Source organism: Entelurus aequoreus, linkage group LG09, assembly GCF_033978785.1.
Source record: "Entelurus aequoreus isolate RoL-2023_Sb linkage group LG09, RoL_Eaeq_v1.1, whole genome shotgun sequence".
Taxonomy (NCBI): domain Eukaryota; kingdom Metazoa; phylum Chordata; class Actinopteri; order Syngnathiformes; family Syngnathidae; genus Entelurus; species Entelurus aequoreus.
Window position 1 is genome coordinate 14,727,106 of NC_084739.1, and position 13,636 is coordinate 14,740,741.

General features: G+C 34.1%; 1 protein-coding gene across 6 annotated transcripts in view; it reads left to right on the forward strand.

Moving 5' to 3' along the window:
• Nucleotides 1-13,636, forward strand: part of LOC133657158 (Kv channel-interacting protein 2-like) — a 344,954-nt gene that overhangs the window by 311,621 nt on the left and 19,697 nt on the right. Inside the window, exon 2 of one of the 6 annotated variants that reach the window (XM_062058131.1) lies at nt 2,653-2,755. The exons of the other annotated variants lie outside the window; for them this stretch is intronic. Within the exon in view, the coding sequence (XP_061914115.1) occupies nt 2,653-2,755 (103 nt within the window). The remainder of the gene's footprint in view (nt 1-2,652; nt 2,756-13,636) is intronic. 6 annotated transcript variants of the gene reach the window in all.

A 13,636-nucleotide genomic window follows, 5' to 3' on the forward strand; every position in this document is an offset into this window, starting at 1 on the left:
TGGACTTGTTTCTTCAGCATTGTCCACACGTTTAAGTCAGGACTTTGGGAAGGCCATTCTAAAACCTTAATTCTAGCCTGATTTAGCCATTCCTTTACCCCTTTTGACGTGTGTTTGGGGTCATTGTCCTGTTGGAACACCCAACTGCGCCCAAGACCCAACCTCCGGGCTGATGATTTTAGGTTGTCCTGAAGAATTTGGAGGTAATCCTCCTTTTTCATTGTCCCATTTACAGTTCCATTGGCTGCAAAACAGACCCAGAGCATAATACTACCACCACCACCATGCTTGATGGTATTGTGGAGGATGCATGTATGTTTAAGAGTTCTTTCTTTTTACATAGCCATGTTTAGAGTATCTAGTACTTTTCCTTTGTATATTCTACCAGTCTCTCTTTTGTCTTCAGATTGTCTGTTTAGTGTCTTAAACCATCAGGAATGTGAAACCAAAACCCCCAAATCTTCCTTATCAGTGTTGCGAGGGGGATATGGGGGGGGCTTTCTTTGTGTGCGAGAAGTTGGCTTTTCCGTTTGAATGTCAGATCAACTAGAGTAGCCAATATGAATGTATTGATTAAGTTGATCTCCTGAAATTTCAGTAAAACTTGACAATATTCCTATTCTGTCTTGATGGTCCTTCTTACTCAGCATATATGTCATCGAAAGAATTTGGGATTGACCAGCAATTTAGATTCCCTGGGAGGAAGAACTGGTCGACGCAACAGTAGGAATGGTGTTCCTGGGATTAAAGGCCTCACCGTTTCTCCTCCAAACATATTGCTGGGTATTGTGGCCAGTTTCATCTGACATCACATGGACAAAGATAAGACCTTATGGAGGAAAGTTCTGTGTTGTTTTTTTTATTGATTAAGAATCGTTACAAGTAAGAATCTTGATTCTTTCGAAAACCAATTTTTTTTACACCCTTTGTATAAATATCATTATCAAAGGAGGCTGCTATAAATATTGGGAAATAGGTTGTAGGCCAGGTCAGAGGTGTAACAGGTGTGTCAGAGGTGTAACACAGGTGTGTCAGAGGTGTAACACAGGTGTGTCAGAGGTGTAGCACAGGTGTGTCAGAGGTGTAACACAGGTGTGTCAGAGGTGTAGCACAGGTGTGTCAGAGGTGTAACACAGGTGTGTCAGAGGTGTAGCACAGGTGTGTCAGAGGTGTAACACAGGTGTGTCAGAGGTGTAGCACAGGTGTGTCAGAGGTGTAGCACAGGTGTGTCAGAGGTGTAACACAGGTGTGTCAGAGGTGTAGCACAGGTGTGTCAGAGGTGTAACACAGGTGTGTCAGAGGTGTAACACAGGTGTGTCAGAGGTGTAACACAGGTGTTTCAGAGGTGTAGCACAGGTGTGTCAGAGGTGTAACACAGGTGTGTCAGAGGTGTAACACAGGTGTGTCAGAGGTGTAACACAGGTGTGTCAGAGGTGTAGCACAGGTATGTCAGAGGTGTAACACAGTTGTGTCAGAGGTGTAACACAGGTGTGTCAGAGGTGTAACACAGGTGTGTCAGAGGTGTAACACAGGTGTGTCAGAGGTGTAACACAGGTGTGTCAGGGAACAATACTCAATTTCTTCCACCCTGCACTGCAAAAACTGAAATCTAAGTAAGATGACATCTCTCAAATAAGGGTGATATTTGCTTATTTTCTGTCTGATAAGATAATTCTTCTCACTAAGCAGATTTTATGTTAGAGTGTTTTACTTGTTTTAAGTGTTTTGGTCCTAAATGATCTCATTAAGATATTACAGCTTGTTGCTGAGGTTTTTTGAGTAAAACATGCTTGAAACTAGAATATCAACTGTTGCAAAGCTGTGTCATCAACACTCACAAGTATAAAACTACTTTTTTAAAGTAATAATTTCTTATTTCAAGCATGTAAAAAAAAAATCATGACTTTGACACAATTGTGTCTCATATTAAAACAGATTATTTTCAATGAAACAAGAGAAAATACGTACTCATATAGTAGTACAGTTATTATAAGTGAGAATATACTTCTTTTAAGGTATTTTTGGGTTCATTGAGGTTAGCTAATTTTACTTGTTTTGGAAAGTCTTGACAAGCCAAATTTTCTTGTTCTATTGGCAGATAATTTTGCTTTGCTTTTTGTATTTTTTTTTCTTGTTTTTGAACACTGACTTTTTGCAGTGTGATTAGTAAACACATTGCATCTTATTATACGATTATAAAATATTGTATCACAGGGCAGGAAACAACCTTTTTTTTTTTTTACTGAGTTCCGTGTAAGTTTGCCTCTGATCTTATTTTGCGGGATTTCTGTGTGAAAGAGTCTACTGATAATTGTTCAAATAGACACACCTGCTGTCACTTTTACAGGATTTACAGTTCTGTATTCCTTAACCCCTTACAGTATGGTCCAGATCCCTCGGATCAGTTGTTACCGTGGAAACAAAGAAGCCCAGTGCGTGGGTCCATGTGTGCTTAAGTCTGTTGCTGTCTATTAATTGAAGTGGTTCTCCCATTGCTGGGTCGGGTCAGCAGGTGCGTGTGGGCCTGTGATTACATGTGGTGTGTACTGTATTCTTGCATTGCACCATCCGTGTGTGTGTGTGTGTGTGTGTGTGTTTGCGCATGCATTTAACCGCCGTGTCTAACATCTGTGCTGTGGTTGGTGATTACAGGCAATCCTTCCACCATCCAAAGCAAAAAAAGCATAAAGCAGCGATTCCTCAAGCTGCTGCCGTGCTGCACGCCCTCGCCGGCCCCCTCACTCAGTCAAAGCAAGTCCTCCTTCACTTCACGCACATCTTTACTTGATCTCAGTGTGTTCTTCCTCCCGGGAGGGTCGAGAGCGTACGAGTGCTGACTTGGGTAAAATAGGCCCGGCCAACTCCCGGGAGATGCACTGGATGTGTAGTTGTAAGGGATCTTTTTCATGGTAGTTGTGTTTAGTTGTATGTGGATGGTGTTCAAATGGGCCAAACCGCTGCCATTTTAACAAACATTTTTTATTTTTTTAAATCATACATACTTTCAGTGATTCTCAACTCTTGAGAGAGACACTAGATGTGCACTTTCTTTATAATTTATTTTAGAGATGTCCGATAATGGCTTTTTTGCCCATATCCGATATTCCGATATTGTCTAACTCTTAATTACCGATATATACAGTCGTGGAATGAACACATTATTATGCCTAAGTTTGTTGTGTTGCCCCGCTGGATGCATTAAACAATGTAACAAGGTTTTCCAAAATAAATCAACTCAAGTTATGGAAAAAAAATGCCAACATGGCACTGCCATATTTATTATTGAAGTCACAAAGTGCATTATTTTTTTTAACATGCCTCAAAACAGCAGCTTGGAATTTGGGACATGCTCTCCCTGAGAGAGCATGAGGAGGTTGAGGTGGGCAGGGTTGAGGTAGGGGGTGTATAATGTAGCGTCCCGGAAGAGTTAGTGCTGCAAGGGGTTCTGGGTATTTGTTCTGTTGTGTTTATGTTGTGTTACGGTGCGGATGTTCTCCCGAAATGTGTTTGTCATTCTTGTTTGGTGTGGGTTCACAGTGTGGCGCATATTTGTAACAGTGTTAAAGTTATTTATACGGTCACCCTCAGTGTGACCTGTATGGCTGTTGACCAAGTATGCATTGCATTCACTTGTGTGTGTGTGAAAAGCCGTAGATATTATGTGACTGGGCCGGCACTCAAAGGCAGTGCCTTTAATGTTTATTGGCGCTCTGTACTTCTCCCTACGTCCGTGTACCACTCCGTACAGCGGCGTTTTAAAAAGTCATACATTTTAATTTTTGAAACAGATACCGATAATTTCCGATATCACATTTTAAATGTAGTAATAATAACCCATGGTTTTCTACCATGCAGTTAAACAACAAATCAAGAAAAACAAATTAAATGCGCGTCTGACATTGGACTTTTATTCTGAAAAACATTAGTATTTTGAAAGACATGCGCCAGAAACATTTATTTGATTGACTCGTGTACTTTCTTTTGTGTTCATCCTCAGTTGTGTGCTCTGAATGCAACCACAGAAGTCACATGTCCCGTTTTATTTTCTTAAGAGCTCTGAAATGCACTTTGTAATTATTTTCAAAAAAATTAAACCATATTAAGTCCGTTTTGAAGGTCTTAATTTTGTAATGCATTCGCTTGTTTGTACTTATATAGCTGACTGGTACTTCTATTGGAGCTAGGGTTGCGTGATATACATAATAAATAAGTGGTTGTCAAACTTTTTTCACCAAGTACCACCTCAGAAAACACTTGGTTCTCCAAGTTCCACCATGATGACCAACTTAATTAAAATACAGTGGCGTAGTAGATCTAAGTATGTATTAAAAACACCAGTAAGAGTAGAAATAATAACCCATGGTTTGCTACCATGCAGTTAAACAACAAATCAACAAAAACAAATTAAATGCGCATCTGACATTGGACTTTTATTCTGAAAAACATTAGTATTTTGAAAGACATGCGCCAGAAACATTTATTTGATTGACTCGTGTACTTTCTTTTGTGTTCATCCTCAGTTGTGTGCTCTGAATGCAACCACAGAAGTCACATGTCCCGTTTTATTTTCTTAAGGGCTCTGAAATGCACTTTGTAATTATTTTTAAAAAAAGGATATCAAGTTCGTTTTCAAAGTCGTTTTTTGTAATGCATTCGCTTGTTTGTACTTCTATACACTGCAAAAAGTCAGTGTTCAAAAACAAGAAAAAAAATACAATAGAACAAGAAAATTCGGCTTGTTAAGACTTTCCAAAACAAGTAAAATTAGCTAACCTCAATGAACCCAAAAATACCTTAAAATAAGTATATTCTCAATAATAACACGTGCAATTTTCTTGGTAGAAATTTTTTTTTTTAACCTTTTTGCTCAATATGTTAAAAAATATTCTTAAATAAGTAAATGCTAGTGCCATTATCTTGACATAATGATATGCGCTCGACATCATGATTTTTTTTTTCATGCTTGAAGTAAGAAATTATTACTTTAAAAAAGTAGTTTTATACTTGTGAGTGTTGATGACACAGCTTTGCAACAGTTGATATTCTAGTTTCAAGCATGTTTTACTCAATGTAGGTCATCAAATCGCAGCAACAAGCTGTAATATCTTACTGAGATCATTTAGGACCAAAACCCTTAAAACAAGTAAAACACTTTAACATAAAATCTGCTTAGTGAGAAGAATTATCTTATCAGACAGAAAATAAGCAAATATCACCCTTATTTGAGATATATTTAATATTACTTAGATTTCAGTTTTTGCAGTGTAGCTGACTGGTACTTCTATTGGAGCTAGGGTTGCGTGATATACATAATAAATAAGTGGTTGTCAAACTTTTTTCACCAAATACCACCTCAGAAAACACTTGGTTCTCCAAGTTCCACCATGATGACCAACTTAATTAAAATACAGTGGCGTAGTAGATCTAAGTATGTATTAAAAACACCAGTAAGAGTAGAAATAATAACCCATGGTTTGCTATCGTGCAGTTAAATAATTAATCAACAAAAAAATTCAATGTGCGTCTCTGACATTGGACTTTTAGTCTGAAAAACATTAGTATTTTGAAAGACATGCGCCAGAAACATTTATTTGATTGACTCGTGTACTTTCTTTTGTGTTCATCCTCAGTTGTGTGCTCTGAATGCAACCACAGAAGTCACATGTCCCGTTTTATTTTCTTAAGGGCTCTGAAATGCACTTTGTAATTATTTAAAAAAAATAAATTAAAAAAAAGGCTATCAAGTTCGTTTTCAAAGTCGTTTTTTGTAATGCATTCGCTTGTTTGTACTTCTATACACTGCAAAAAGTACAAAAATGAGGGGTATTTTATTTGAACTAAGCAAAATTATCTGCCAATAGAACAAGATAATTCGGCTTGTCAAGACTTTCCAAAACAAGTTAAATTAGCTAACCTCAATGAACCCAAAAAGTACCTTAAAATAAGTATATTCTCACTAATAACAAGTGCAATTTTCTTGGTAGAAATTTTTTTTTAACCCTTTTGCTCAATATGTTAAAAAATATTCTTAAATAAGTAAATGCTAGTGCCATTATCTTGACATAATGATATGCGCTGGGCATCATGATTTTTTTTTTCATGCTTGAAGTAAGAAATTATTACTTTAAAAAAGTAGTTTTATACTTGTGAGTGTTGATGACACAGCTTTGCAACAGTTGATATTCTAGTTTCAAGCATGTTTTACTCAATATAGGTCATCAAATCTCAGCAACAAGCTGTAATATCTTACTGAGATCATTTAGGACCAAAAACCTTAAAACAAGTAAAACACTCTAACATAAAATCTGCTTAATGAGAAGAATTATCTTATCAGACAGAAAATAAGCAAATATCACCCTTATTTGAGATATATTTAATATTACTTAGATTTCAGTTTTTGCAGTGTAGCTGACTGGTACTTCTATTGGAGCTAGGGTTGCGTGATATACATAATAAATAAGTGGTTGTCAAACTTTTTTCACCAAGTACCACCTCAGAAAACACTTGGTTCTCCAAGTTCCACCATGATGACCAACTTAATTAAAATACAGTGGCGTAGTAGATCTAAGTATGTATTAAAAACACCAGTAAGAGTAGAAATAATAACCCATGGTTTGCTACCGTGCAGTTAAATAATGAATCAACAAAAAAATTAAATGCGCGTCTATGACATTGGACTTTTAGTCTGAAAAACATTAGTATTTTGAAAGACATGCGCCAGAAACATTTATTTGATTGACTCGTGTACTTTCTTTTGTGTTCATCCTCAGTTGTGTGCTCTGAATGCAACCACAGAAGTCACATGTCCCGTTTTATTTTCTTAAGGGCTCTGAAATGCACTTTGTAATTATTTTTTAAAAAAGGATATCAAGTTCATTTTCAAAGTTGTTTTTTGTAATGCATTCGCTTGTTTGTACTTCTATATACTGCAAAAAGTCAGTGTTCAAAAACAAGAAAAAAAATACAATAGAACAAGAAAATTCGGCTTGTCAAGACTTTCCAAAACAAGTAAAATTATCTAACCTCAATGAACCCAAAAATACCTTCAAATAAGTATATTCTCAATAATAACAAGTGCAATTTTCTTGGTAGAATTTTTTTTTTTAACCTTTTTGCTCAATATGTTAAAAAATATTCTTAAATAAGTAAATGCTAGTGCCATTATCTTGACATAATGATATGCGCTCGACATCATGATTTTTTTTTTCATGCTTGAAGTAAGAAATTATGACTTTAAAAAAGTAGTTTTATACTTGTGAGTGTTGATGACACAGCTTTGCAACAGTTGATATTCTAGTTTCAAGCATGTTTTACTCAATATAGGTCATCAAATCTCAGCAACAAGCTGTAATATCTTACTGAGATCATTTAGGACCAAAACCCTTAAAACAAGTAAAACACTTTAACATAAAATCTGCTTAGTGAGAAGAATTATCTTATCAGACAGAAAATAAGCAAATATCACCCTTATTTGAGATATATTTAATATTACTTAGATTTCAGTTTTTGCAGTGTAGCTGACTGGTACTTCTATTGGAGCTAGGGTTGCGTGATATACATAATAAATAAGTGGTTGTCAAACTTTTTTCACCAAATACCACCTCAGAAAACACTTGGTTCTCCAAGTTCCACCATGATGACCAACTTAATTAAAATACAGTGGCGTAGTAGATCTAAGTATGTATTAAAAACACCAGTAAGAGTAGAAATAATAACCCATGGTTTGCTACCGTGCAGTTAAATAATGAATCAACAAAAAAATTAAATGCGCGTCTATGACATTGGACTTTTATTCTGAAAAACATTAGTATTTTGAAAGACATGCGCCAGAAACATTTATTTGATTGACTCGTGTACTTTCTTTTGTGTTCATCCTCAGTTGTGTGCTCTGAATGCAACCACAGAAGTCACATGTCCCGTTTTATTTTCCTAAGAGCTCTGAAATGCACTTTGTAATTATTTTCAAAAAAATTAAACCATATTAAGTCCGTTTTGAAGGTCTTAATTTTGTAATGCATTCGCTTGTTTGTACTTCTATAGCTGACTGGTACTTCTATTGGAGCTAGGGTTGCGTGATATACACGATATACATAATAAATAAGTGGTTGTCAAACTTTTTTCACCAAGTACCACCTCAGAAAACACTTGGTTCTCCAAGTTCCACCATGATGACCAACTTAATTAAAATACAGTGGCATAGTAGATCTAAGTATGTATTAAAAACACCAGTAAGAGTAGAAATAATAACCCATGGTTTGCTACCATGCAGTTAAACAACAAATCAACAAAAACAAATTAAATGCGCATCTGACATTGGACTTTTATTCTGAAAAACATTAGTATTTTGAAAGACATGCGCCAGAAACATTTATTTGATTGACTCGTGTACTTTCTTTTGTGTTCATCCTCAGTTGTGTGCTCTGAATGCAACCACAGAAGTCACATGTCCCATTTTATTTTCTTAAGGGCTCTGAAATGCACTTTGTAATTATTTTTTAAAAAAGGATATCAAGTTCGTTTTCAAAGTCGTTTTTTGTAATGCATTCGCTTGTTTGTACTTCTATATACTGCAAAAAGTCAGTGTTCAAAAACAAGAAAAAAAATACAATAGAACAAGAAAATTTGGCTTGTCAAGACTTTCCAAAACAAGTAAAATTAGCTAACCTCAATGAACCCAAAAATACCTTAAAATAAGTATATTCTCAATAATAACAAGTGCAATTTTCTTGGTAGAAATTTTTTTTTTAACCTTTTTGCTCAATATGTTAAAAAATATTCTTAAATAAGTAAATGCTAGTGCCATTATCTTGACATAATGATATGCGCTCGACATCATGATTTTTTTTTTCATGCTTGAAGTAAGAAATTATTACTTTAAAAAAGTAGTTTTATACTTGTGAGTGTTGATGACACAGCTTTGCAACAGTTGATATTCTAGTTTCAAGCAAGGTTTACTCAATATAGGTCATCAAATCTCAGCAACAAGCTGTAATATCTTACTGATATCATTTAGGACCAAAACCCTTAAAACAAGTAAAACACTTTAACATAAAATCTGCTTAGTGAGAAGAATTATCTTATCAGACAGAAAATAAGCAAATATCACCCTTATTTGAGATATATTTAATATTACTTAGATTTCAGTTTTTGCAGTGTAGCTGACTGGTACTTCTATTGGAGCTAGGGTTGCGTGATATACATAATAAATAAGTGGTTGTCAAACTTTTTTCACCAAATACCACCTCAGAAAACACTTGGTTCTCCAAGTTCCACCATGATGACCAACTTAATTAAAATACAGTGGCGTAGTAGATCTAAGTATGTATTAAAAACACCAGTAAGAGTAGAAATAATAACCCATGGTTTGCTACCGTGCAGTTAAATAATGAATCAACAAAAAAATTAAATGCGCGTCTATGACATTGGACTTTTAGTCTGAAAAACATTAGTATTTTGAAAGACATGTGCCAGAAACATTTATTTGATTGACTCGTGTACTTTCTTTTGTGTTCATCCTCAGTTGTGTGCTCTGAATGCAATTACAGATGTCACATGTCCCGTTTTATTTTCTTAAGAGTTCTGAAATGCACTTTGTAATTATATTAAAAAAAATAAAACATAGAAAGGATATTAAGTTCGTTTTCAAAGTCTTATTTTTGAAATGCATTCGCTTATTTGTACTTCTATAGCTGACTGGTACTTCTATTGGAGCTAGGGTGGCGTGATATAGATGATATACATAATAAATAAGTGGTTGTGAAAAGTTTTTCACCAAGTACCACCTCAAAAAACACTCCAAGTACCACCATAATGACCAATATTAAAATACAGTAGCATAGTAGTCCTAAGTATTCATCAAAAACACCAGTAAGTGTAGCAATAATAACCCATGGTTTGCTACCGTGCAGTTAAACAATGAATCAACCAAAAATTAAATGCGCGTCTCTTATTTTGAAAAACTCTGGTATTTTGAAAGACATGTGCCAGAAACATTTATTTGATTGACTCCTGTACCTTCTTTTGTGTTCATTCTCAGTTGTGTGCTCTGAATGCAATTACAGACGTCACATGTCGATGAGGTGGTGACTTGTCCAGGGTGTACCCCGCCTTCCGCCTCAATGCAGCTGAGATAGGCTCCAGCACCCCCCGCCGCCCCGAAAGGGACTAGCGGTAGAAAATGGATGGACATGTCGCTTTTTATTTTCTTACGGGCTCTGAAATGCACTTTGTAATTTATTATTTTTTTTTAAACGAAATGATTTTAAGTCAGTTTTCAAAGTCCATCCATCCATCTATAGTTGACTGGTACTTCTATTGGAGCTAGGGTTGCATGATATAGAGAAGATATACATAATAAATAAGTGGTTGTCAAAGTTTTTTCACCATGTACCACCTCAAAAAACACTTGGTTCTCCAAGTACCACCATAATGACCAACATTAAAATCCAGTAGCGTAGTAGGCCCAAGTATTTAAGTTAAGTATAAGTTTTGTTTAACAAGAATATTTAATATTTTGAGCCATTATAACATTACACACAGTTTGAACAGTAACACTGTGTTTAAATATTTAATATTAAGTTCTATTAAGTAAATCTTTGGCATACCACTAGATCAGGGGTGTGAACAGGTTTTATCCGGCCTGCGGCATCAGTTTGCTAAGTATAAAAATGAGACAAAATTTTGGAATGAAAGAAACGGCTGTTCTAAATGTGTCCACTAGATGTCACAATAGCAATTATTTGTATCTTTGTAGATGATGCTACATATGTACACAAATTAACCACATTATGTTAGTGCACCAGTCGAGGAAAACGATCAAACTACATAAAAAACATCCTGTAATTTGATTTTGATATTATTTTTTTATCTTGAGAGATTGAAAATGAACACCAATGAGTTGACTGATGAACATTATCACATCATTTATTCAGAAAGTATAAATAACTACAAATAAAGATAGAATACTAATAACCGCAACATGTAAGTGTAAAAAAAAACACAACAACATTATATTTTGTACATTTTCAGACTGTGCTTGTTCTATTTTTAAACAAAGAAAACAATCTGAAGTTGTCTTTATTTTTAAGTTATCGTGCCGTGATTTTACCAGTCCGGCCCATAAAAACATAACAAAAGTGAAAAAAAAAAGCTTAAAAGTGAAATGTAATTTAGAAAAAGTTGCAATGTTGACTAATAAAACAAAGCTTTTTTTTCTTCTTTCTAACTGTCATTGCTCAAAACATAATATTGAATCAAAATCAATGTTATTATGAATTATTGACCTATCAAAGGTCCCGATTACTTCACATCAAATATTCCACTTTGAAAAATATTTTTGGTGGAAGATTTTGCATATTTTGTGTGTTTGCCATTAAAAACATAGTTTTGTTTGACAAAAAAGGGCGGAAAACAAACAAACAAAAAAACAACATAAAAAAAACTAAAACATTTTGAAATGAGGGATAGATCTAAAGTTGATGTAGACTCCAGAGATTTAAGCGTTAAATATAAAATGCATGTATGCCTTGGCACACCATTATCATCATTTCATGATCGAAGCAAAACACTTTTTACACTTTTATACTGAAATAAATACACCTACAACTTATTAAATAAAAACATGGAAAAAAATAGCAGCAGCAGTAAAGTTTAGATCCATGAAGGAAAGAAGAAAGTGAATGAATGTTTATAACTGAAGACATTTACATATGTATACACATTTGTTTTCTTTTTTTTATTATTGTTTTTAATGAATTAAGTAACGTTTATGAAACCTTTTTCCAAAACACAATATAGAATGTGAGATACAACAGGATAATGCATACATTTATCTTTTTTTTTTCAAAACGCTTACAAAAAAGTGGGACCCCAAAAATGTACTGTAGGACCCCATTTTTATGACTTGATGGGGTCCCTGGGACCCCATTTTGAAAATTCCTAGCGCTGATCAACAGATTGTATTATTCTCTAGTGCAGGGGTCACCAACCTTTTTGAAAGCAAGCGCTACTTCTTGGGTACTGATTAATGCGAAGGGCTACCAGTTAGATACACACTTAAATAAATTGCCAGAAATAGCCAATTTGCTCAATTTACCTTTAACTCTATGTTATTATTAATAATTAATGATATTTACACTTAATTGAACGGTTTAAAAGAGGAGAAAATACGAAAAAAAATGACAATTAGATTTTGAAACATAGTTTATCTTCAATTTCGACTCTTTAAAATTCAAAATTCAACAGAAAAAAAAGAAGAGAAAAACTTAAAAAAATAATTTATGGAACATCATTAGTAATTTTTCCTGATTAAGATTAATTTTAGAATTTTGATGACATGTTTTAAATAGGTTAAAATCCAATCTACACTTTGTTAGAGTATAAAACAAATTGGACCAAGCTATATTTCTAACAAAGACAAATCATTATTTTTTCTAGATTTTCCAGAACAAAAGTTTTAAAATAAATTCAAAAGACTTTGAAATAAGATTTAAATTTGATTCTACAGATTTTCTAGATTTGCCAGAATAAGTTTTTTGAATTTTAATCATAATAAGTTTGAAGAAATATTTCACAAATATTCTTCGTCGAAAAAATAGAAGCTAAAATGAAGAATTCAATTAAAATGTATTTATTATTCTTTACAATAAAAAAATAAAAATTTACTTGAACATTGATTTAAATTGTCAGGAAAGAAAAGGAAGGAATTTAAAAGGTAAAAAGGTATATGTTTTTAAAAATCCTAAAATCATTTTTAAGGTTGTATTTTTTCTCTAAAATTGTCTTTCTGAAAGTTATAAGAAGCAAAGTAAAAAAATGAATGAATTTATTTAAACAAGTGAAGACCAAGTCTTTAAAATATTTTCTTGGATTTTCAAATTCTATTTGAGTTTTGTCTCTCTTAGAATTAAAAATGTCGGGCAAAGCGAGACCAGCTTGCTAGTAAATAAATACAATTTAAAAAAATAGAGGCAGCTCACTGGTAAGTGCTGCTATTTGAGCTATTTTTAAAACAGGCCGGCGGGCTACTCATCTAGTCCTTACGGGCTACCTGGTGCCCGCGGGCACCGCGTTGGTGACCCCTGCTCTAGTGCAATAACAGTACTGAAATGAAGGCTAAATGGGCATTAATGGGAGCTTTTAAAAAAAAGATGAAAAAAACAAGTAACTAAATAGTTACTTTTCACAGTAACGCATTACTTTTTGGTGTAAGTTACTGAGTTAGTAACTGAATTACTTTTGAAATAAAGTAACTAGTAACTAGTTACTGGTTTTCAGTAACTAACCCAACACTGTACACGACACAGCATAAGAGGATACCAGAAGCCATGCTCTCGAATGTAAACAGGGGTAAGCGGAGCGATACAAATTTTGACAGTAACGATACCAAGTACAGTATCAGTATATGGTCAATATTACATTAGATCAATATTTTTTTTATCATCAAAAAAAAAAAACTTTTTTGTCTTTTTGTTATTGTTTACCAACTCAGGAAATAAGTGCCTGGGATTTAAACCGGAGCCAACAGCAGTTTTTGCTTATGTTTATTTTACACTTATTTACTTTATTTTGCTTTAAATATTGTTAGTAGTAAAAGGGAATAATTTACTGGTAGTTGGTATTGTCACGGTGGCGCATA